The sequence below is a fragment of the Arabidopsis lyrata genome (genome assembly GCF_000004255.2).
Source record: "Arabidopsis lyrata subsp. lyrata unplaced genomic scaffold ARALYscaffold_8, whole genome shotgun sequence".
Classification (NCBI taxonomy): domain Eukaryota; kingdom Viridiplantae; phylum Streptophyta; class Magnoliopsida; order Brassicales; family Brassicaceae; genus Arabidopsis; species Arabidopsis lyrata.
This window is the reverse complement of record NW_003302548.1, coordinates 18,982,714-19,006,922: the sequence shown is the minus strand read 5'-3', so window position 1 is coordinate 19,006,922 and position 24,209 is coordinate 18,982,714. Positions and strand designations below refer to the sequence as shown.

Sequence of the window (24,209 nt, the reverse complement as noted above, 5' to 3'; positions counted from 1 at the left end):
TTTATTTTTTAATTGATTAAAAAGTAATGTGCCAAAATAAATATACTATTGTATTGGTTAAACTTTATATCTGTAGTTAGTTTTTTTATGAAAAGAGAACAGAAGAAGTTAAATTTCTTTAAATCGGATTCCTTTTTAGATTTGAAATAGTTTCCCTTTATTTATTTAATTGAAGAAAAAGTAATATACCAAAATAAATATGATATTATATTGGTTAAATAATACAGTATTATGACTTTTTATCTGTAATTAGTTTTCTAGGAAAAGAACGTTTGATCAGAGGCGAGAATATGAGGTCCACATAAATTATGCATATGCTGAAGTCTATTTAGTTTCTTCTTCTTTATCTTCAAGGCGAGAAAAAAAGATTTTCATACCCGTATTATCTGTACCGTGGATTTTCATACCTGTACAATTTCGTAGGGTATTTTACAACCTAAACTTCAATAAAATTTGAATCTCATACCTATACTTGATACAACGTGCAAAAATCGGAGTCAATCTAACGGGTGTTAGTCAATTCCATTACGGTGCTGAGTCATCGTACACGTGTACGCTGACGTGTATCAAAACGACGTCGTTTTCATACCCGTACTGTCTGCGCCATAGATTTTCATACCTGGACAATTTTGTAGGGTATTTTACAACCTAAACTTCAATAAAATTTGAATCTCATACCCTATACTTGATACAACGTGCAAAAATCGGAGTCAATCTAACGGGTATTAGTTAACTCCGATACGGTGCGTATCGAAACGACGTCGTTTTGATATGTGTTCTCAAAGTTTTAAATTTTTTTGCAAAACTGGGGACTCGAACCCGCGAGCCGTACTCACATAGGAAGCACCGAATACCAACTGATCCCACAACATTCATCTAGTATTCCTCAATCTTTTTAATTTATAAACCCAAAAAGTTGTGTGAAGCCGTAGTCACATGGTAAAACTTTGTTTATGCCTAATTTCTGAGAAGAAGAAGAAGAAATGAGAAAACGATTTCTCAATTCGAAACCTTAGTATTCATAATTTCCTCCCAATTTAAAATGATTGACTACGGCTCGCGGGTTCAATGAACGTTGTGGGATCAGTTGGTATTCGGTGCTTCTCATGTGACTACGGCTCGCGGGTTCGAGTCTCCAATTTTGCAAAAAAATTTAAAACTTTGAGAACACATATCAAAACGACGTCGTTTCGATACGCACCGTAACAGAGTTGACTAACAACCGTTAGATTGACTTCGATTTGTGCACGTTGTATCAAGTATAGGGTATGAGATTCAAATTTTATTAAAGTTTAGGTTGTAAAATACCCTACAAAATTATTCAGGTATGAAAATCCACGGCGCAGACAGTACGTGTATGAAAACGACGTCGTTTTGATACACGTCAGCGTACACGTGTACGATGACTCAGCACCGTAACGGAGTTGACTAACACCCAATAGATTGACTCCGATTTTTGCCCGTTGTATCAAGTATAAGTATGAGATTCAAATTTTATTGAAGTTCAGGTTGTAAAATACCCTACGAAATTGTCCAGGTATGAAAATCCACGGTGCAGATAGTACGGGTATGAAAATCCCTTTTTCCCTTCAAGGCTCCGCAAATCAGTCATTACCTTTTTCAGAAAATAATATTCTTTTCTTCAGAAAAAAAGTATAAGGAAAAAATCTTCAATCCTTTAACAATAAAAATATGATATTAATGTAATTTGTTTTAGTTTCATCTTACATGTATGTTCAATTTTATTTAGGAAGAAATTATATAAAATGCTCTGATGCCCAAGCATCTGTGGTCTAGTGGCAGAGGAAGCTTTGGGAAAGGGTGAAACTCCCAAACCTGAGTTCGATTCTCCCTGGAAACAAAAACACATTTGTTTGGGAAGTCTGTCAGTTGGGCCTTGGCCCAATTGGTTTACCTGGTAGTCAGAAATGCAGGCGGCTTGACTACCCCCTGGCACTTAGTCGGAAGGCATTCCAAACTCGGGATAGGCAGAGTGGTAGCCCGTAAGGGCCTAACCGTTAACACGGTGGACCAGTCCACTATGTCGCACCTTGGTGCGTTCCTACCGGGACCGACCGGATAGCCGATGCCGATAGGGTTTATCAAAAAAAAAAAAAAAATGCTCTGATCTCTACCATGAAGAGATGTGCATGCTTAGATATATTGTCCAGGACCTTGTGGTCTAGTGGTAAGGAGACGAGCTTGAGGCGCCAACACGTCTCAAGTTCGATCCACCTGCTGCGTGAAACTTCAACATATTGTTTCTGGACACTCACATGGATATGAACCTTTGCTTTCAGCCCATTTAAATATCCGGAGAGAGGGTCTATCTATGAGTCGCGCCTTCCCCAAAGATTAGTCTGGTTCCTCCATAGGGATAAGATCTACCCTGAATTATAAAAAAAAAAAAAAACATTTTAGATATACTGACCTACATTAAAGCCTATATCACAGACGGAAACGTAATTAAATGTCAAAAATAAACAAAAAGTAGTAAGAAAATTAACTATGTTATAATACATCATATTGGACTTATAACCGGGCCCAATAAGTCCATCAGGGTTATTCATTATGTACTCTAAAACCCTAGGTTTATATGCCTATATATATGTATCGTTATTCATGGAATGGAATAAGATAACAATAAGTTTCACAACACGTTATCAGCACGAGTTTGCTCTTAACAACCCTAACCCTAAAAATCGCAAAACACTGTTCACGCCGACACTGTTCGCCGATACTGTTTACGCCGACACTGTTCATCGTCGATACCGTTCATCGCCGACACTGTTCATCGCCGACACTGTTCATCGCCGACACTGTTTATCGCCGATACTGTTCATCGCGGCACTGTTCATCGCGGCACTTATTCATCACGACACTGTTCATCGCGACACTGTTCATCGCGACACTGTTCATCGCGACACTGTTCATCGCAGTACTGTTCATCGTGGTACTGTTTGCGGTTCGTTGCAGCAGCGTGAGTTACCGAGGTCTTTAGCTCCCGGTTCTAGTCCATACAACCCCATAAGGTGAAAGGTAACATCAAAACCCTAAAGAATAATAACCGGTTCCAAAAATAATAACCGGATCTCAATCTGGGTAAACCGGTTCAAACTGGTTATTCTAAACCGGAAATCAATTCGGCCCAAACCGGAATCTAATATTCCGGTCCAACTTTAAACCATTAAACCGAACTTATGTTCCGTATCCTTAAAATTTACGATTCCCGAGAAAGTTTCCCTCAAATAGAAACTTTCCTCATTTAGAAGGTTTCCTAAAATAGAAACTTTCCTCAAATAGCAAATGACCCGGAATGAAAACTTTCCTCATTTAGAAATTTTCCCAAATTAGAAACTTTCCTCAAATATAAAGTTTCCTCAAATAGTTACTATTCATATAACTTTTATTTTAACAAACCCCTAATGAAATCAATTTCATGTTCGAGGCCCTCAAGGTCTCCGGTGAAAACTATCTCGAATGGGCCCTGGACACCAGGATTTTCCTCAACTCAAAGGGACTGGGTGAGTGTATCAAAGCGGATAACACCGCATCTGATAAAGACCGGTCCCAGGCGATATTTCATATCCGCCATCATTTGGCTGCGAGCCTCAAACAGCAATATCTCACTCTTGAGAACCGACTCGAACTTTGGGTGGCCCTGAAAAAATGGCATGATCACCAGAAAACGGTGCTCTTGCCAGAAGCCAAGTTTGACTGGAAGGAACTCCGGTTCCAAGATTACAAATCTGTGGATGACTACAACTCCGAACTCTTTCGGATAGTTTCAATCATGAAACTATGTGGTGAAGAGGTGTCTGATAATGATCTCCTCGAGAAAACATTATCCACCTTCCATACCCAAAACATTGTTATCTTGTTTGCTCTTGGCCGAGAAAAAACAACGAGCTATTTATGAGGAACAGTGCCCAGAGGCCCCCGGGATCGGCTCCAGTACCAGATTCCCGCAAAGAATCCTACAATGTCCAGTGAGACAGATCCTCAGATCGTGGACGTGGAAAGCGTGGACGCGGAAATGGACGTGGCAACCGACATAACCTCGGTTATGGTTCCGGTAAGGGCCGTGGTATCTCTAAACCAAACTGCCCTGCCCACTGAACCAATCAGTCTGCCTGCACTAGATGCGGAATGTTCAATCACTGGACAAAGAACTGTCGTACTCCCAAGTTTCATTGCGATTTGTATCAGAAACATGGGAAAGCACCTGCTGAAGCTAACATGGCCTAGCAAGTTGATGCTGACGACACCACTACGAGATCTCAGATCTCCTCGATTGATTCCAGATCTCAGGCCCATGTGTTGTTATCAAACGGCACACATCTGGACATTCCAGATGCATTATACTCACCCAGCTCAAAAAGAAACCTTTTAAGTTTTAAAGATATCAGACTTAATGGTTTCCACATAGAAACCCAGGGTGAAGGGAACAAGAATCCCTACTGATCACTAAGATCATACTTGGCCATAAACAAGTCCTCAAGACTATACCCGCATTATCTACTGGTCTTTACTATGCTAAGGTCAGTATGATTGAGGCTAATAATGCTCTCAAAGCCCGATTCCAAGACTACACTATTTGGCACGACCGGCTTGGTCATCCCGGTATGACCATGATGCGTAAATTAATCCAAAATTCTCAAGGACACACCCTTCGAGAAAACCGAGTCTTCCCTCAGCACCTCACGTGCACAGCTTGCTCCCAAGGGAAGTTGATCACTCGGCCTTCACCAGTAAAAGTGTCCAAAGAGACATTGCATTTTCTGGAAAGAATCCAAGGAGATATCTGTGGTCCCATTCACCCACTTTCTAGGACATTCCGGTACTTCATGGTACTAATAGATGCTTCGACCCGTTGGTCGTATGTATGCCTGTTGTCTTCTCGGAACCAAGCTTTTGCTAGGTTGTTGGCTCAAATCATCAGATTACGAGCCCACTTTCCAGACTTCCCACTAAAGACTATACGTCTTGATAATGCTGGTGAATTCACTTCCCAAGCGTTTAATGATTACTGTATGGCCATGGGGGTGACCGTTGAACATCTTGTGGCACATGTCCATACTCAGAATGGACTTGCTGAATCATTCATTAAACGAATCCAATGGATTGCTCGACCATTACTCATGAGGTCGAAGCTCCTGGTCTCAGCTTGGGGACATGCAGTATTACATGCTGCTGAATTAATACGCATCCGACCATCTAGTGAGCATAGATATTTCCCATCCCAATTATTAACGGGTCATGAGCCAGACATCTCCCATCTTAAAACATTTGGGTGCTCAGTCTATGTACCCATTGCTCCACCACATAGAACCAAAATGGGACCTCAAAGGAGGATGGGAATATATGTTGGTTTTGATTCTCCCACCATCATCAAATATCTCGAGCCGACCACTGGAGACCTATTCAAGGCCAGATATGCGGATTGCCAATTTGATGAATCGGTATATCCAACATTGGGTGGAGAGAAACACAAGCTGGTCAAAGAGCTATCATGGAATCAAACATCCTTAAATTGGCAAGATCCTCGGACTCTAGAATGTGATTCAGAGATCCAAAAGATTATACACTATCAAAAGCTAGCTAATCAATTGCCAGATTCCTTTGCTGACCCGAACAAAGTAACCAAATCGTACATACCAGCTTGTAATGCACCAGTACGAATCACTGTTCCAACGGGACAAGTTCAAGTTGCTACAGAGTCTGCATCACGAAATAAACGTGGCAGACCTCTAGGTTCCAAAGACAAGAATCCACAGAAATCAAAGAAAGGTGCAATAGTTGAAACCGGGATTCCCAATATAACAGACATAGCACGCGCTGAGACTCACTCTAATGAACCACCAGAAGAGGTTCGGAACGCCGAATCTCTAGGTTCTGACGAGATCGATAACGATGAGATCTCTATCAATTACAACATGTCTGGAACCCAATGGAACAGAAAAGAAGTCGACTTAAATGCACTCTTTGCATACAAAGTAGCACTTGATATTGCGAACACGCAAGAGGATCTAGAACCCACGTCTATCACAGAGTGCACTCATAGAACAGACTGGCTAAAATGGAAAGAAGCCATAAACGTGGAGTTAAAGAGTCTCAAACTCAGGAATGTGTTTGGTCCGATCATCCGGACACCATTCAATGTCAAACCAATGGGCCATAAATGGGTCTTTGTGCGTAAAAGAAACGAACTCGGTGAAGTCGTTCGTTATAAAGCACGGCTTGTAGCACAAGGATTCTCACAGAGACCCGGAATCGATTATGAGGAGACTTATTCTCCGGTGGTGGATGCAACTACTTTTCGATTCCTCATAAGTCTGGCCATAAGAGAAAATCTAGATTTGCGGTTAATGGATGTTGTCACCGCATATCTCTATGGGCCCCTCGACAATGAAATATACATGAGATTACCATATGGCATAGAGCTTAAAGATAAGCATGCATCTCGAGATCAATACTGCATCAGGCTGAACAAATCCTTGTATGGACTGAAACAAAGTGGACGTATGTGGTATAACCGGTTAAGCGAATATCTCATCAGAGAAGGCTACAAAAACGATCCCATCAGTCCATGCATTTTCATCAAGAAATACTCAAACAAAGGATTTGTAATCATAGCAGTTTACGTGGATGATCTAAACATCCTCGGAACATCTGGTGAAATCTCCCAAACAGTCGACTGCTTGAAAGCAGAATTCGAAATGAAAGACCTAGGTAAAACTAAATTCTGTTTGGGTTTACAACTTGAGTATGTTAAAGGAGGAATCCTTGTGCATCAAGCGGCTTACATTGAAAAAGTACTCAAGCGATTCAATATGGACCAGGCCCACCCATTGAACAGCCCAATGGTTGTCCGGAGCCTAGGATTGGACAGTGATCCATTTGGTCCCAAGAAGGACGATGAAGAAATTCTCGGTCCAGAAAAGCCATACCTCAGTGCTGTAGGAGCGTTAATGTACTTGGCTAGTCACACTAGACCAGACATTTGTTTTGCCGTGAACCTCCTAGCTCGCTTCAGCTCATGTCCAACTCAGAGGCACTGGAATGGTATCAAACACCTCCTAAGATACCTTCAAGGTACTAAAGACTTAGGACTGTTTTACACTAACCACAACAAGGATGGACTAGTTGGTTTTTGCTGATGCAGGATATCAATCAGATCCGCACAATGCCAAGTCTCAAACTGGTTATGTGTTCACGCATGGAGGAACAGCTATCTCTTGGAGATCGATAAAGCAGACAATCACTACCACTTCATCAAACCATGCAGAACTTTTGGCCATTCACGAAGCCAGCAGAGAATGTGTTTGGCTACGATCCATGACTCAGCACATCCGATCAGATTGTGGTATGAAAGAAGATAAGGAGCCCACGGTTATGTTTGAAGACAACGCGGCTTGCATTGCTCAACTCAAGGAAGGTTATATCAAAGGAGATCGGACGAAGCACATCCTACCGAAATTCTTCTCAACCTCGGATTGGCAGAAGGATGGTACGATCAGCGTTCAACAGGTCCGATCATGCGATAACTCCGCCGACCTTTTCACCAAATCATTGCCCGCTTCAACACTCCGGAAGCTCATCCAACAAATAGGAATGCGTAGACTTAGAGATCTACGGTGATGCTCTAATCAGGGGGAGTAATGCGTGTTGTACTCTTTTTCCTTCACCATGGTTTTTCCCACTGGGTTTTCCTGGTAAGGTTTTAATGAGGCAACATTCCCCAGCGTATTATCGAGATCCCGATTGACCATCAGGTCCGGTTACTCCGTCCAAGGGGGAATGTTATAATACATCATATTGGACTTATAACCGGACCCAATAAGCCTATCAAAGTTATTCATTATGTACTCTAAAACCCTAGGTTTATATGCCTATATATATATATCGTTATTCATGGAATGGAATAAGATAACAATAAGTTTCACAACAAACTAAACATTCTTACCTAAAAGAAAAAATACTAAACATTGTGAAAGGACACGTAGTTTACAAACTTTACACGTTATTCGGAAAAGAGATTCCATTCGGGGGAATAACTCAAAACTACATCTCATCATATATTTAATCAAATTTTTAGAAATATATATCATAAATCTTTATAATTACATTCCATTAAATATAATTTTTTTTTTGTTATAATTTTTGTCGAAGAGACTTATTTTTCCAAAACATAAGAAACCGAAACTCAAAAACCGAACCAAGTCGGGAGAACATTGCTTACATTGTAACATTGTTAAAATAACTTATGTGTATATTATTTCTCCGAATTTGCATCACTTTTCCAAAGCCATAATGTTTTTTCTCTCCACGGTGTACCATAATGTAATAAATCTGGCAAAAAATAGAGCATACATATATATGATGTGCCTAATTCTACGAATCAGAGTATTAGAATATTTCCCGAAATTACGTGACAATCAACATAAATAAATATGCATATATACATATAGGATATGTAAAATTGTTGTTAGATATTGACATAAATATTGAATTATGTTTGTGTACCACGGAGGCAAGAAATTTTGGAAAACCAAATGCAAATATTACAAAACCATGGACATTTTGTAAGATTCAGAAACAGAAACAATGGTTACAGTTTCATCCATCTCCTTGGTTGCAAGTTTATGGTTTGACAACTTGTCTCCGCTCTTGTTCAGGAACGTTTTTTTATTTGGTCAATAGAATTCAGCTTATGAAAACAAAAACTAAATGTTCTAACTTAAGAGTAGCTTACACTATTTAGACTTTTCTCCATGTTTATTACATTTAAGATATATGCTGACAACTATAAATCTGCCTCATTTAGCTCATAGCATAAACAACTATGGGGCTTCTTACATTATGAGTGCCATCAAACCAAATAAGATTTGCAGACAGAGGTTGTTTTGTTCCGATACTATCGCCTGAAACAGTCACCACGAAAGACTGCTTCTCGTTTATCGACTTCATAGACAAAACACGCGGCAAAACTTTGATGCGGAGTTTAGAATCAGGACTTGTGACTACCTTTGCTTTGTATGTAGAGTTTTTCATACCAACGTTAGTGACAGTTCTCTGGAAAGTTATGTTGAACTGTTCTGTTCCGGACACTTTAGCCGACATTGTTGGGTAGTTGAGGTTTCTTGGTAATGTCTTGGAAAGTTTCTTCGTGCAAGTGCTGTTGTCTCCAGATATGATTCTTAAGTGATCACTCTTGTAGTTTAAACCACAGAGAAAGGTGATGTGATCTGCTTTGGTCAATTCATAAACGAGTCCAGGATTAATAGCAGCAATCGGATCCACATGGCCAGATCCATATGCAAACTCAGTTGATACAAAGCCAGGACCAGAAGCATTCATTGGCCAAGCTACAAAATTAGGAGATCATCAATGGATCTCTTGCGGGACAAGTAAGTTTGTTTTTCTTGGTAAAAAGTTTGATCTAAGTTTTTCTTACCAGTTGTCATAATGGCAGATTGGATCATAGAAGGAGACCATTTAGGATGAAAAGTCTTGACATAGGCGGCCACGCCTGCAACGTGTGGACAAGCCATTGAAGTTCCAGACATAACAGAGAACTTTACATGTCTAGTGTCAAACTCGCTTTCAGTCGGTGTACTGTCAGGTGAATAGGCAGCGAGGATCTCCACTCCTGGTGCTGTTATATCCGGCTGCAATATCAATCCACAATTGTTTCGCAGAGCTAGAAAGAGAAGAGAATAATAACGAGCACTAAGATCATTTACCTTCAGAATATCTGAAACGATGGAGCTTGGACCGCGAGATGAGAAAGAAGCAACAAGAGGAGCTGTCTGATTAGAGATTTCCTCACTTTTCAGAACAGTCGCTTTTGGATCTCTGCATACACACACAGAGAAAAACCAATAAAGCTGGAATTTGAAGAATGCAGCTATATAAACATAGAGCAAAATCATTACTTTGTGGAATTCATGTAAGAGACGAGAGACTTGTAGTCATCATTGGATAAGAAAGAGACCGGGAAAGAGCGGATAAAAGCGTGGTCTGGTTCAGGGTTCTTAACTATCGATCCAACAGCTCCCAATTTTTGAGCTTCTATTGGACCTTTCGAAGAATCACACAGCACAATCTTCCCTTTCACAAGTTTTCCATCAAGACACTTTGGCTCGCATAACCTGCAAAGAAAAACAAAAATTCGAAAATGTAAAACAGTTTCCCGCTAAAAAGGTAGTACTGTTTCTTGGACAGGAAGTAACCTAGCCTTATCCACGCTACATGTACTCAAAGCAGCAGATTTTCCATAAACCAGAGGATACTTGGTTACATTCAGATCGTACGTATTCACTGATCTTCCCTGTTTCCATTAAAACAAAAGAGCCAAATTGGTTTAAACGAAAAAGATGCTAAAGCTATGATGACATATATAAGAATTTTTCTTGATACGCACGATAAGGATCTTGCCGTGATCTCCAAGAACAACTTTAGCCATAAACGCACGATTCGTAATGCTAGCCGCAACGCTAAACACCCACGGTGGGGTACTAGAAACAGTGCTGATTTTTGGTCCCTTGTTACCGGCTGCGTTAACAGTTAGAACTCCTACAGCCATAGCGTGAAACCCTCCAATCGCAATCGGATCTTCCTCGAACGGTGGAATGTCATCAAGAATGATAGAGATAGTTATGATATCCACACCGTCAGCGATTGCGTCGTCAAACGCAGAAATTATTGCGTCTCCGTCGCATCCTTCATTGTCGCAGACTTTGTAAACGGCGATTCGAGCGGCTGGAACGCCACCTCTCGCGGTTCCATTTCCAAGTCCATAGAAGTTTGAGTTTGCGACTGCGTTTCCGGCAGCCGTTGACGCCGTGTGTGTGCCGTGTCCACTGTAGTCTCTCGCTGATTCATTTGCTTTAGATTTGGCTTTGTAGTCTCTTGCCCCAATGAGCTTGCTGCAAAATTAGAGAAATTTTGGTTAACCAAGACTAAAAGTACACAAACCGTTGGACAAAATTCCCAAGTTAGGGTAAAAAGTGTATTTACTTGTTGCAGGTGAAGTTTTTCCCGCCAGCACAAGTTCCCTTCCATTTCTTAGGAGGAGGACCAAAGCCTTGGTCGGAAAAGCTGTCGGATTCGGGATAGATTCCAGTGTCGATGACCCCAATAATGGTATCGCTCTCAATGCTAGGGTTTCGCTTCGTCTTGATGCCTTCTTTGAGACCCATAAAGTTCCAAGACGACGTCGTTTGGAGTTTCATATTTCTACTCGGGAACACAGACACAACTCTCTCCATTCCTAAGAAAAAACATTACATAAACATACAGAGATGGAAAAAAGTAAATACGATTTTGCAAGTTTCTTAACACCAATTTTTTTGTTCTTTTTACCTCTTTTAATTTTTCTTTACACTATAATTCTGTATTCTTTAAAGATTATAATCAGCTAGAAAACTCGATATAATGTTATAAGAAACTACCTGCTATTCTTTTTCGTTCGGATTCGGTGAGTCGTGCTGCAAACCCATTGAAACTTCTTTTGTAGCTTCTCACCAAGCGATTTTCGATCAAACTAGGATATTAATATCACTTTTTAGAATTATGATTTTAAACCATATATAATTATATAATAAGTGAATTTTTTTTCTTTTTTAACAAGACCTCTCTCCGGTGACTTCTTGAAGAATACTAATGTGATCGGACATTGCTGTGTAATCTTCTCGAGAAGGAAGTGCTCCCAAGTACACGATATATACCTTCATGGATTATCATCACCATCATTATTATCATGTATGATAGATATATATGGATGGGCTCATAGTGAGAAACAAGAGGATTATGATAATATTGTTTCGATAAACAATATTTATTGTAAAACCTGTTGATCTTCATGATCATCCTTGTCGGCGGAGACTGAACTCAGAAACAAGACGAGGAGACTTGAGAAGAGGAAGAAGAATGTTGTTATTTTCGCCATTTCGAATGAAGTCGCTCTGTTTTTTTTTCTTTATAAAATTTGGGGGACATGAATATATATATAGAAGTGAGATTATGTCCGGGATTTAATATAGTCAATCAATCCCCTGTAATTGTGTAATGTAGCAAAATCTAGTATTACTATATCTCAATATAAATTAAAATCTATTATTAATATATTATGCTAATAGTGGAATCCCTTATATAGTAGCTGACCCATGGTTAATTAATGTTTATATTATTAGATATGAGATTCGATTTTTGGTTGAGTGAATAAGATTTATTACTGATTAGTGGAGGTAACTTTATTAGAGAATTCCAATGTGCATATAGAATTATTTGTGTAAATTCGTTTGTTAATGATAAAATTATTTATCGAGAGCATTTGTGTACTGTCTATCGTAAAATTTTGGATTATTTTATGGAGTCGTATGTGGTCCGTTAGATCTTTGTAGCAGGTCCGATTGGTGACGACAAAAAAAACAATATAACTAGAAAATAAAATTAATGAGAAAGAAGAAAAATAGGAAAATGACCAAAACCTATAACCAAGAGGAACATAAGAATTGAACAAATGGTTATGCCAAATGGTAGCCAAAATGTTGAATAAATATTTAGCATAAAGATTATTAAAAAATAATTTATTTAATTTAAAATTATTATTTTATATAAAGTTAATATAAAAGTATATAATAAAGTCAAATATTTTATTAAAATAATATAAATTCACTCTAAAGCATTTATTTATTTATTTAAGTATACCCTAAATACTAATAGTTGACAAAAAAGTATAAATACTAATTTAAATAAAGTCATAACATTAAGTTTTGATAAGAGCACATATATATATAATGAAAATAAGAAAAATATTCCTTCAAAAGTGGTTACTGGTTACCAGTTGGAACCAATATATTTTCCAGTTTTCTTCTGGACAACAAAGAGTCAAAGGAAAAAAAAGAAAATTGAATTTAAATTTAATCAAATTACAAGAAAATCATTCGAGTTAAGCCAATCTAACTTTTTGATTACGTACGCGCGGTTTGTTTATTCAACTTTGTAGATATATATATGTTCCTCTAGGTTCTTTGTTTTGGTCTCTTTTTTTTCTTTCTTTTTTTTTCCTTTTCATTCCTTTTATTTTCTAATCATATTGTTCTTTTTCTCGTTCTATATTCAAATGTTTAAACTGTATGTATGAAAATTAATAATGTTATCATTTAAGAAGATACAATTATTTGACTACATGATTTCATATTAGGCTCATACTTATATAGGACAACACCAACATCCCTCGGATCCCTCTGAAGCTCTGCAATGGCCTCTAGTAAACAACTTTCTTCTACAAAACACAGTGCAGCCTCTGTTCCCTCCGTATTCACACGGATTGAATTTGAAACGTTTGCAAAGTTCCCCGATGTCAAAACCTATTTATTAATAATCAATATGTACATTAAGAAAAATGATAAAAATATGTTTTTAACTGAAGAGTGGAGAGTATAATAATAAGCCAATACCGGGACTGCTAGCGGATGTAGCATGGCAATGAACATAAGATAGGATAAAGAGAAGAGTGAAAATATACACGACTAATTTTGTTTTTATGATAGCCATTTTATGATATTATTTGAATTTTTTTTTTCTTTACACTATATATGTAAACAAATATACATAAAGTGTGATTTTGTAGTCAAAGATATATGAAAAGGAAAAAAATCTTCCAATTTCTTTTCTTAGATTTATAGTCAAAAAAACTAAATAAAGAAAGAGAAATTGTTAAAAATGCCCCTTTTTCAATACCCCTTTTCAAAAATGCCCCTTTTGAGAGTCTATTTTTAAGTTTGCCCTCTTTTAATTTTAATGACCATTTTACCCTTATTTGAAACAAAATTAGTTCCACAAAATACAAAATATTTTTTGGCGGAAAAAGTGATCCCGCAATGTTCCCGCCAAAACACTTGTAAAAACCTTTAAAATACTTTGTAAAATTTTCCCGTAAAAATTTTTCCCGCCAAAAATTTTTTTTTGCGGGAAAAGTGATTCCGCAATTTTTTTGCCGAAATTTTTTTGGCGGGAAAATTTTTGGCGGGAAAAATTTACAAGGTATTTTAAAGGTTTTACGGAGTATTTACAAGTGTTTTGTAAAGTTTTACAATGTATTTTAAAAGGTTTTACAAGGTACTTATAAGGTTTTATAAGGTATTTATAACTTGTAAAACCTTATAAAAAACTTGTAAAACCTTATAACTTGTAAAACCTTATAAAATAGCTTGCAAAATCTTATAATATCTTATAAATACTTTATAAATACGTTGTAAAACCTTTTAAAATACATTGTAAAACCTTATAAATACCCTGTAAAAACCCTTTAAAATACCTTGTAAATTTTTCCCGCCAAAAATTTAACGCCAAAAAATTTACGGAATCACTTTTCCCGCAAAAAAAAATTTTTGGCGGGAAAAAATTTTATGGGAAAATTTTACAAGGTATTTTAAAGGTTTTACAAATTTTTACAAGTGTTTTGGCAGGAAAAATTGGGGGATCACTTTTCCCGCCAAAAAATATTTTGTATTTTGTGGACCTAATTTTGTTATATTTCCTTATATATTTATGATATCTTTTATTAAAAGAAGGGTAATTTAGTCATTTTGTACATAAAAGGGGTATTTTTAAAAATGGACATCCAAATGGGGCATTTTTGAAAAAGGGTATTGAAAAAGGGGCATTTTTGTGAGTCTCCTCCCATAAAGAAAATGATTTAACAACCTCAATTTGAAATAGGTTATACAGATTCTAATGGTTTGTAACGTGTAACTGAAATTCTTTTACCAAAAAAAAATGTTTATTGAGAAAGTTAGTTCATACGCCATATGTTTCAAACAAAAATTAAACTAGATTTTTAATTTATATTTTTTATTCCCCAATATTGTCTCAGCTGAGTCGATCTGACAAAAAAAAAATTTCTATTTTTTTATCTACAGTGAACAAAAGAAATTAGTTCACAGCCCCAAGTGTATATACAACATACCTTTACAAAAAAAAATTAGTTCACGTTATGACTAGTGGTATATACCGTATATACAACACATACCTCGGGAAATATTTGTCAGTGAGTGTTTGGTGAACTTACTGAAGTTTACTAAAACAAGAAACAAGGCAAAGGGACAACAATAATGATATATATTGAATATTACAATGTTTGATGATGACGGTAGAAAGATGTGAACTGAAACACTTAAGTGCCCTTATCAGTTATCAATATGCATCATCAGTATAAACAACAATAGGGCTTCTCACATTATGTGTGCCATCAGACCATATTAAATTTGCAGATGAAGGCAGTTTTGGGAAGCTATCGCTACCTGTGACAGTCACCGTGAAAGACTTCTTTTCACTCACTGTCTTAAAAGACAGAACGCTAGGCGTGACCTTGACACTGAGCTTTGATCCGTGATTTAAGACCACCTTTGATTTGTATGTTGAGTTGGGCGTTCCAACATTAGTGACAGTTCTGTTGAATGTCACAGTGACGGAGCTTTTAGATCTTGGCAATTGAGCTGATATTGAAGGATAGTTGAGGTTTCTTGGTAAGATTTTGTTTTCTTTAGTGCAAGTAATTGTTTCACCAGATATGAGTTTTAGGGTATCCGCGGTGTAGTTCAAGCCGCAGAGAAAATCAATGTGATCTGCTTTGTCCATTTCATAGACGAGTCCAGGATTTGTCGCAGCTATTGGATCAACATGGCCAGCTCCATAGGCAAACTCGGTTGATGCAAAGTCAGTTCCAGTAGCATTCATTGGCCAGGCTGTGAATTACGAATAAAAAAGCAAAGATCAATAGAAGTCAATGGTTTCTTGCAGGACAAAAAAAGCATCTGTTAGATTTCGCAAGGGTAAAGAATATTGTTTTGGGTGTCTTGCGGGACAAGAAAGTAAGTTTAATTTACTCAGTATAAACTGGATAGATTTTTGCTTACCGGTTGTCATGATAGCAGAATGGATCATTGAAGGAGACCATTTAGGATTAAACGTCTTGACGTACGCAGCTACACCAGCAACGTGCGGACAAGACATTGAAGTTCCCGACATAACAGAGAACTTTACATGTCTAGTGTCAAACTCGCTTTCAGTCGGTGTGCTGTCAGGTGAATACGCAGCGAGGATCTCCACTCCTGGTGCTGTTATATCTGGCTGAAAGACATTTACCATTGTCTATATCAGATCGGGCACAAAGAGAACCAAGATCATAAAAGTACTTCTTAAATAAATCAACCTTGAGAAGATCCACAGAGATGGTGTTTGGACCACGAGAAGAGAAAGAAGCAACTTTAGGAGATGTCTGATTAAAGATTGCTTCACTTCTTAGAACAGTCGCTTGCGGGAACCTGAGAAAGCAAACATAGAGATAGCGGGAATAATAATTATAAAAAAAAAGAATTTAGAGCATATATACAGAGTATGAAACAGAGAGATGATTATTTGTTACTTTGTGGAGTTAATGTAAGAGACAAGAGACTCAAACTCATCTTGTGAGAGAGCAGAGAGGGGCAAAGGGCTGACGGAGGCATAGTCTTTTTTAGGATTCACAAGAATGGCTGCAACAGCTCCATTTGATAAAACTTCGTTTATATCAAAGTCTTCCGATTGACGACACAATACGATTTTCCCCTTCACAAGGGATGGATCTAGACACCCCGTCTTACATTCCCTGAAATTCAAATCCCATCACCAACTAAACTTGAAAGTATTATTTCTAGGTCATTCAAACTAAATATGGTGTTTCTTGGGAAGGAAGGAACTTACTTGGCGGATTCCTCCTCACAAGCAGAGATACCAGCAGATTTTCCATACACCAGAGGGTATTTCTTTCCTTTCAGATCAAAAGTATTCACTGATTTCCCCTGTAAAGAACTATCAGTGGAAACTAAAGAGGCAGAGATCACTAACATCGTTGAAATAAAAACATTTCTTGATACTTACGACAAGTGTCTTGCCGTCTCCGAGAACAACTTTGGTGACAAACCCACGGTTTGTGGTACTGGCTGCAACTGTTAAGATCCACGGCGCTACGCACGAGACCACACCAGCTTTTGGACCGTTGTTACCGGCTGAATTCACAGTGAGAATCCCCTTGGCCATAGCGTGGAAAGCCCCGATTGCGATGGGGTCTCTTTCGTACTCCGACGCCTTATCTCCCCCGATAGAGATGGTGATGAGATCCACACCATCGGCGATTGCGTCATCAAACGCAGCCAGTACAGCTGCCGAAGTACATAAATAGTTGCAGACTTTATAAGCGGCTATTCTTGAGGCCGGAACACCACCTCTCACTGTTCCATTACCGAGTCCAAAGAAGCTTATATCAGGGACTACGTTTCCAGCCGCCGTGGACGCGGTGTGTGTACCATGGCCATCATAATCCCTAGCACCTCTTTTTGTGTAGTCCCTTGCCCCGACCAACTTGCTGAAAGATAACAGAGAGATCAATTTCTACCTAGGTCAAAATACACATCGAATATAAACATAAAGGAAAACAAACAATCGAGGGCCAGGAGATATAACTTGTTGCAGGTGAAGTTTGTTCCACCGGAACAAACACCTTTCCATTTCTTAGGAGGAGGACCAAAGCCTTTGTCGGAGAAGCTTTCGGATTCCGGTGTGATCCCACCGTCGATGACTCCAATAATGGTATCACTTTCCATGGTCGGTTTCCTCTTCGTCCTCTTTCCTTCCATTAAACCCATGAAGTCCCAAGATGTCGTCGTTTGGAGTTTTAAGTTCATGTTCGGGAACACAGACACAACTCCCTCCATTTCTATGTATCAATGGGATCAAGAAGCACAATTGTTTTTATAATAAGTAAAAAATCATTTCATTATATTGTTACAGGTCGAAGAACACTCACTGGCTACTTTTTCTCGTTCTGATTCAGTGAGTCGAGCTGCGAACCCGTTGAAACTCCTCTTGTAACTTCTCACCAAGCGATTCTCGATGGAACTACAATATGTAACAATCGAGGCAGTGTATTGTACTTTTTAGAATCTTTATAACAATTTTGACGTCAATTATGATATGATTAGAAGATAAATTAAATTTAAATTAAATCATACCTCTCGATCTCTCCAGTTACCTCTTGAAGAATATTCATGTGGACAGACATTGGTGTGTAGTCTTCACTAGACGGAAGTGATCCCATGTAGACCACATACACCTTCATGGATTAACACCATCATGAATGATGGAATGGATTAACACCATCATGAATGATGGAATGGATTAACACAATATATAAACAACAAATTAAATATAATAAAATACCTGTTGGTCTTGAGGATCATTTGTGACTCCTAAGATTGAATTCAAGAACAATGCAAAGAGACATGAGAAGAGGCAAGAGGAAATTGCTCGTTTACCCATTTTTGTATAAAACTATGTAAAGTTAATTCTCTAATTTCTATGGAGATCAACATGAAGGATATATATATACATAGTATAGAAATGTCATTTAATTATATTAAAAGCTAGTATTTGACTATTTGTACAAGTTTAGGATACATATTTACTTTTTTTTTTTTTTCCTTTCTTGGAAAACATATTTACATATTTACTTGGACCTCATACAGATTTTCCCCCTTTATTGATATTTGGCAGTAACTTTAGAGAAAATCTAACTATTTTTTTCAAAAGGAAAAAAAAAACTGTAGAGAAAAGTAAAAATAATTCTTGTTCATAAACCTCTCTCTAAAGAACCCCAGATTCTTCTTACCAAAAAAAAAAGAACCCCAGATTCTTAGTTCCATTTATCAGAGCCTATAATTGTAACATATTTTCGTGATGTAGAGGATGGTGTTAACAATGGAGGACAAAGTTGGACTGGATTAGAGTAAGATAGAATTTTTTTTATCAATATTTCACTGTTTTGTAAATGAGACAATCAAAATCCCCTAAATTTTCAGATTTCTGGCAGAAACCTTTGCATATTTGAACAAGATATAAATTATATAAAAAAAAACAAAGCATCTCGATTATCCAATTAGCATATCTCAAGACATCAACATACATATAGTAAGCCGAGACATCAAAGAGCAATAATATAACCAAAACATAGAATGAAGAAACATTACAACAAAAATAAAAATTTATTTATGATGACGATGGTGAATTAGTGATGACTCATCAGTAATCACTAGTGTAAATAACAATGGGACTCCTCACGTTATGAGTACCGTCAGACCAGATTAGATTTGCAGACGAAGGGACTTCAGGGTCGAGATCGCTGCCTGTAACAGTGACCATAAAAGATTGCTTCTCGTTCACTGCCTTAAAAGACAGAACACTAGGCATGATCTTGACGTCGAGCTTAGATCCGTGACCCGCCACTACCTTTGATGTGTATGCAGAGTTTGGCGTGCCGACATTAGTCAAGGTTCTGTTGAAAGTTACAGTGAAGGTGGTACCAGATCCTGACAATTTGGCCGACATTGAAGGATAGTTGAGGTTTCTTGGTAGGATTTCTTTTTCCTCGGAGCAAGTGACGGTTTCACCAGAGATGACTTTCAGGACATGCGAAGTGTAGTTCATGCCGCAGAGAAAGGCGATGTGGTCTGCTTTGTCTAATTCATAGACAAGTCCAGGGTTTGAAGCGGCTATCGGGTCGACATGTCCAGCTCCATAAGCAAACTCGGTCGATGCGATGCCAGTTCTAGTAGCATTTACAGGCCAAGCTGAAAAGATTGGTCAAGAAACCAAATAAGAACAGAGTGACAACAAAGTTTACTTGTGGTACAAGAAACTAAGTATTGGATATAGTTTTTAGCCTACCGGTTGTCATGATGGCAGACTGAATCATGGAAGGAGACCATTTAGGGTAAAACGTTTTGACATACGCGGCCACCCCTGCAACGTGCGGACAAGACATTGAAGTTCCAGAGAGAACAGAGTACTTCACATGTCTGGTGTCATGTTGAGACGGTTCACCATCAGGTGAATATGCAGCAAGAATCTCCACTCCTGGTGCTGTTATATCTGGCTGCAATTCATCCACCATTGTCTCTTAGACCAAAGATATTATAAGCAGAATCAATATCAAAATTTGTTTTGTATAAGTACCTTGAGAATATCAACAGCGATGGTGTTTGGCCCGCGAGAAGAGAAGGAAGCAATAACAGGAGATGGCCGATTAAAGATTGCTTCAGTTTTTAGAACAGTCGCGTGTGGAGAACTGAGAAAACAAACACATATATTTCAGAATAAAGAAGGAGAAATCTAAAGCTGATGTATAAAGCCATAGAGAAGATGATTGTTAATTTACTCTGCTGATTCAAGGTAAGAGAGGAGAGACTCAAAGTCTTCTGTTAGTAAACCAGCGGCAGGTAAAGGGTGAATGAAGGCGACGTCTGGTTTAGGGGTTTGATAAATGAGTCCAATAGCTCCAACTGATTCAAATATCTTCAAACCACCCGGACCACCACACACTAAGATCTTTCCCTTCACACGGGATTCGTCTAGACACGATAGCTCACAAAGCCTGACAAGGAATTGATCTCATTATACTAGCAATTTAATTTACAAAAAGACAAAACAAAATTCTAGGTCACCATTACAATTAAGATTATGTTTCGTAGGAAAGAAGTTACCCTGCACTTTCTGGGTCGCAAGCGGAGGAAGCTGCAGATTTTCCGTACACTAGAGGGTATTCCTTTCCTTTCATATCGTAAGCATTCACTGACTTCCCCTGTTATGAAAAAGGAACAGAGGATTCATTGGTAACTAAAGAGACAAATATTTCTATGATCACAGAAATGAGAGTGTTACTTGATACTTACGACAAGTGTCTTGCCATTTCCGAGAACAACTTTGGTGACAAACCCACGGTTAGTGGTACTGGCTGCAACAGTTAAGATCCACGGCGCTACACCCGAGACTGAGATTGGTTTTGGACCGCTGTTACCGGCGGAATTCACAGTGAGGATCCCTTTGGACATAGCGTGAAAAGCCCCAATCGCAATCGGGTCATTTTCAAACATGGACGCAGTTTTATCCCCGATAGAGATGGTGATGAGGTCTACTCCATCAGCAATCGCGTCATCGAACGCAGACAATAGAGCTTCAGAACTACACCCTGTCGGGGTGCAGACTTTGTAAGCGGCTACTCTAGAGGCTGGAACACCACCTCTTATGGTTCCATTGCCGATTCCAAAGAAGCTTGCGTCCACAACTGCGTTTCCAGCCGCCGTGGACGCAGTGTGTGTACCGTGGCCTTCCGTGTCCCTAGAACCTTCGCTTGTGTAGTCTCTTGCCCCAATCAACTTGCTGAAATATTATAAACAGATTTCATTTTTCAAAACTAAGGTTAACCTCGACCAACAATACTAAAAACAATAATAATTTATTTTTTTGTACGAAACAATTCTATTCTTTAAGGAGAGAAATTAACTTAAGAGTAATTACTTGTTGCATGTGAAATTTTCGCCGCCGGAACAAACACCTTTCCATTTCTTAGGAGGAGGACTAAAGCCTTTGTCGGAAAAGCTCAGAGATTCCGGCGTGATCCCACTGTCGATAACTCCAATAATTGTATCACTTTCCACGGTAGGGTTCCTCTTTGTCTTCTTTCCTTCCTTTAACCCCATGAAGTCCCAAGACGTCGTCGTTTGAAGTTGTAACTTCTTATTTGGGAATACAGAAACAACTCCCACCATTTCTAAGAACAACACAAAAGAGTTTAATTGTTTAACCTTTAGAATCAATTTCAACATAAAGTGTGTCTCGATCGAAGAACACTCACTGGCAACTTTTTCTCGTTCTGACTCACTGAGCCTGGCCGCGAAACCGTTGAAACTCCTCTTGTAACTTCTCACCAAACGACCTTCGATCGAACTAGAAAATATATCACGTATTAAAATCTCCGAAATAAAAATATTAGAAATTTGATTATAAATTAGAGAAATGAATTAATCAAAACACACCTTTCTCCGGTGACCTCTTGAAGAATACTCATGTGATCGGACGTTGGTGTGTAGTCCGCTCGAGACGAAAGTGAGCCCATGTAGACAATATACACCTTCATGGATCATACATCATAAGCATTATCATCATTATATAACGGGTGATCACATGGACAATCAACATATCATCATAATAAATTAATAATGATATGAATCATCGATGATAACTATACCTGTTTATCATCATCTGTGACTGCTGAAACTGAACTCAAGAACAAAACAAGGAGACATGAGAGGAGGCAAGAGGAAGCTGCTAGTGTCGCCATTTTTTAAAAAATAAAATGAAGAATTTTTAGTGTCTATTATGATGTACATGAAAAGATCTTTATATAGGAGAGATAATACATGCACCGCGTCAAATTAAAAGAATCTAACTCAAGTCCTCTGATTTTGTCTTTAATTGATAGTTTGATACTATAAATTGTTATAAATAAGATCAAATTATATCTTACCCTAATTAATGATATCTGTATCAATTAAATGATAACATTGCTTACAGTCTTAGGATTCATATCTATCTAGGAATCTATTTACTCACGGTTAATATGAACTCAATTAGTGAAAAGAATAAAGTTTTGGATTAGTTTCTCTTTAATTAGTTTCCGATTTTCTTAGTCAATAAAATAGCAGGAAGAAAATCACAAATATTACAATTGAATTGTGTTCTTTGACCTACAATTGAATTGTTTTTCTTGTTGAATATACCAAACAGTAATGACAATAAGAAGGAAAAAACGAATATACTGTATATTATTTGCCACGTGGTATAATTATATTAGAAGTTAATTTAATAGCAGTTTAATTAGCTGATATGGTGAATGGACGTTACACATCGTTCACATGAAAGTTATATCCAGTCAGTGTATTTAGCCATTTTTAAGGACTAACGATGCTATTACTAAGGTATATCCAGTTAATGTATTTACCTTGTTTAAAGAATAACAGTAAATCACTAAATGATTACTTGGGTTGTGGACAATTAATTATAAATAAATTTTCATAATTCAGTTACGTTTTATTTAATTTGTTGACATTATTTTTGATATTTTCCATAATATCACGTTTTTTCCACCACAATAACTTGGCCAGTTTCGACTCCATTTATAGTTTTTCTACCAAATAAGATATATTGTTTGATATATTGCACTTTTTATTAACATGTGGATGTGTTAAATTCCTCACAAATTGCAGTTTTATGAGCTACATTATCTAACTCTTTGATTATACATTAAGGATATTAATATTTTATAATTTTTTGGATATTAAAAATATTATAATTAGTGTTCAAACTTGCTACTATAAAATAATATAAATATATTAAGACATTTTAAAAATACTTCCATACACATATACTTCATAAAAGTGTAATATATGAAAGTTTGGAGTATAGAAATAAATCATATGTACATTTATTTTAGACTAAATTACTGCTTAAATAAAGCAAAATTAATAAAAATCACACCGGTAATAAATTGAAGATTTTCTTACAAACTTGAAAATTCTGTCATCTGATCATCTGAAAATCTATTGGAAGTAAATATGTTTAAAGATTCTCAATAGCAAAAAAAAAAACAAAAAAAAAAAGTGTGATATACGTTCATTGTTTGGGTAAATTTTTCGTTTTCAAGAACTAACGAACCATGTGAGATGTGTAAGCAGAGTCGTGCCCACCTTTATAAACAAGAAACATTCGTCTACGGCACAGTTTTTTTTTTTTGTTTTTGTGTTTGAGGTCTTATTTTGACATTGATATTTAAGGGTCTGACTGGTTTAAACGCAGCGGTTGCGGTTGCGGTTGCGGGAGTTTGCGGAAGCGGGCGGTTGAGGTTTCAAGCGTTACCAAGCGTTTTGAACGACTGGTTTAGCGTTTGAAAATGGATGCGTTTGCGGGAGTTTTATGACTGGTAAATCAGCGGTTGCGGTAGCAGTTAAATAAAAAAATGACCAAAAAAATAAAAAATATTACAAAAAAAGAAATAAAAATACTAATATATTATTATGATAATATTAGAAAAATTGAACATGCTTAATAATTAAAACCATAAATAAAGTACTAAATAGTTATTCAAAAATAAAGAAATTTTGTAAAAAGATAGTATTTTATACTGGGTTAACACTAAAAATTGCATCAAGTAATGAGGCAAACTGTAAATAACGTTGAATTCAATCAAAAAGCAAGTGATTTTCTATTCGAAAAAATAAATCGAAACATATATTCAATCAAAAAGCAAAGCAATACATAATGAAAAGAAA

At 37.4% G+C, this 24,209-nt stretch overlaps 3 protein-coding genes across 3 annotated transcripts; all 3 read right to left on the bottom strand.

Moving 5' to 3' along the window:
• Window positions 1–8,586: 8,586 nt before the first annotated feature.
• On the bottom strand, window positions 8,587–12,556 carry LOC9300693 (subtilisin-like protease SBT4.4). Its single transcript, XM_002864571.2, has 10 exons — window positions 11,855–12,556; window positions 11,638–11,732; window positions 11,457–11,548; window positions 11,023–11,275; window positions 10,427–10,931; window positions 10,236–10,333; window positions 9,939–10,154; window positions 9,747–9,858; window positions 9,458–9,671; window positions 8,587–9,368 (listed from the first exon to the last, which is right to left on the bottom strand). The coding sequence occupies exons 1-10, from the start codon at window positions 11,951–11,953 to the stop codon at window positions 8,824–8,826; spliced, it is 2,229 nt and encodes a 742-aa protein (XP_002864617.1). The 5' UTR covers window positions 11,954–12,556; the 3' UTR covers window positions 8,587–8,823.
• Window positions 12,557–15,060: 2,504 nt separating this feature from the next.
• LOC9300691 (subtilisin-like protease SBT4.13) lies at window positions 15,061–18,366 on the bottom strand. The gene is made up of 10 exons (XM_002864569.2): window positions 18,268–18,366; window positions 18,060–18,160; window positions 17,855–17,946; window positions 17,512–17,764; window positions 16,930–17,413; window positions 16,753–16,850; window positions 16,436–16,657; window positions 16,223–16,334; window positions 15,927–16,140; window positions 15,061–15,755 (listed from the first exon to the last, which is right to left on the bottom strand). Exons 1-10 carry the CDS (start codon window positions 18,364–18,366, stop codon window positions 15,205–15,207), a joined length of 2,226 nt encoding a protein of 741 aa, XP_002864615.1. The 3' UTR covers window positions 15,061–15,204.
• A 585-nt stretch (window positions 18,367–18,951) lies between these two features.
• Window positions 18,952–22,283, bottom strand: LOC9302394 (subtilisin-like protease SBT4.13). Its single transcript, XM_002864568.2, has 10 exons — window positions 22,130–22,283; window positions 21,918–22,012; window positions 21,737–21,828; window positions 21,400–21,652; window positions 20,775–21,261; window positions 20,586–20,683; window positions 20,261–20,476; window positions 20,059–20,170; window positions 19,771–19,978; window positions 18,952–19,673 (listed from the first exon to the last, which is right to left on the bottom strand). The coding sequence occupies exons 1-10, from the start codon at window positions 22,220–22,222 to the stop codon at window positions 19,126–19,128; spliced, it is 2,202 nt and encodes a 733-aa protein (XP_002864614.1). The 5' UTR covers window positions 22,223–22,283; the 3' UTR covers window positions 18,952–19,125.
• Between the last annotated feature and the right edge of the window lie 1,926 nt (window positions 22,284–24,209).

What these genes read in the sequence shown, in the direction of transcription:
- LOC9302394 (XM_002864568.2), bottom strand. Translation starts at nt 22,222, where the DNA reads ATGGCGACACTAGCAGCTTCCTCTTGCCTCCTCTCATGTCTCCTTGTT. An exon ending in AGAACGAGAAAAAGTTGCCA is followed by an intron (nt 21,653 to 21,736) that starts GTGAGTGTTCTT and finishes TGTTGTTCTTAG; the next exon opens with AAATGGTGGGAGTTGTTTCT. An exon ending in GAAATGGCAAGACACTTGTC is followed by an intron (nt 20,684 to 20,774) that starts GTAAGTATCAAG and finishes TTTTCATAACAG; the next exon opens with GGGAAGTCAGTGAATGCTTA.
- LOC9300691 (XM_002864569.2), bottom strand. Translation starts at nt 18,366, where the DNA reads ATGGGTAAACGAGCAATTTCCTCTTGCCTCTTCTCATGTCTCTTTGCA. An exon ending in AGAACGAGAAAAAGTAGCCA is followed by an intron (nt 17,765 to 17,854) that starts GTGAGTGTTCTT and finishes ATTGATACATAG; the next exon opens with AAATGGAGGGAGTTGTGTCT. An exon ending in TCTCTGTGGATCTTCTCAAG is followed by an intron (nt 16,141 to 16,222) that starts GTTGATTTATTT and finishes AATGTCTTTCAG; the next exon opens with CCAGATATAACAGCACCAGG.
- LOC9300693 (XM_002864571.2), bottom strand. Translation starts at nt 11,953, where the DNA reads ATGGCGAAAATAACAACATTCTTCTTCCTCTTCTCAAGTCTCCTCGTC. An exon ending in ATGATCATGAAGATCAACAG is followed by an intron (nt 11,733 to 11,854) that starts GTTTTACAATAA and finishes TAATCCATGAAG; the next exon opens with GTATATATCGTGTACTTGGG. An exon ending in AAAAACTTCACCTGCAACAA is followed by an intron (nt 10,932 to 11,022) that starts GTAAATACACTT and finishes CTAATTTTGCAG; the next exon opens with CAAGCTCATTGGGGCAAGAG.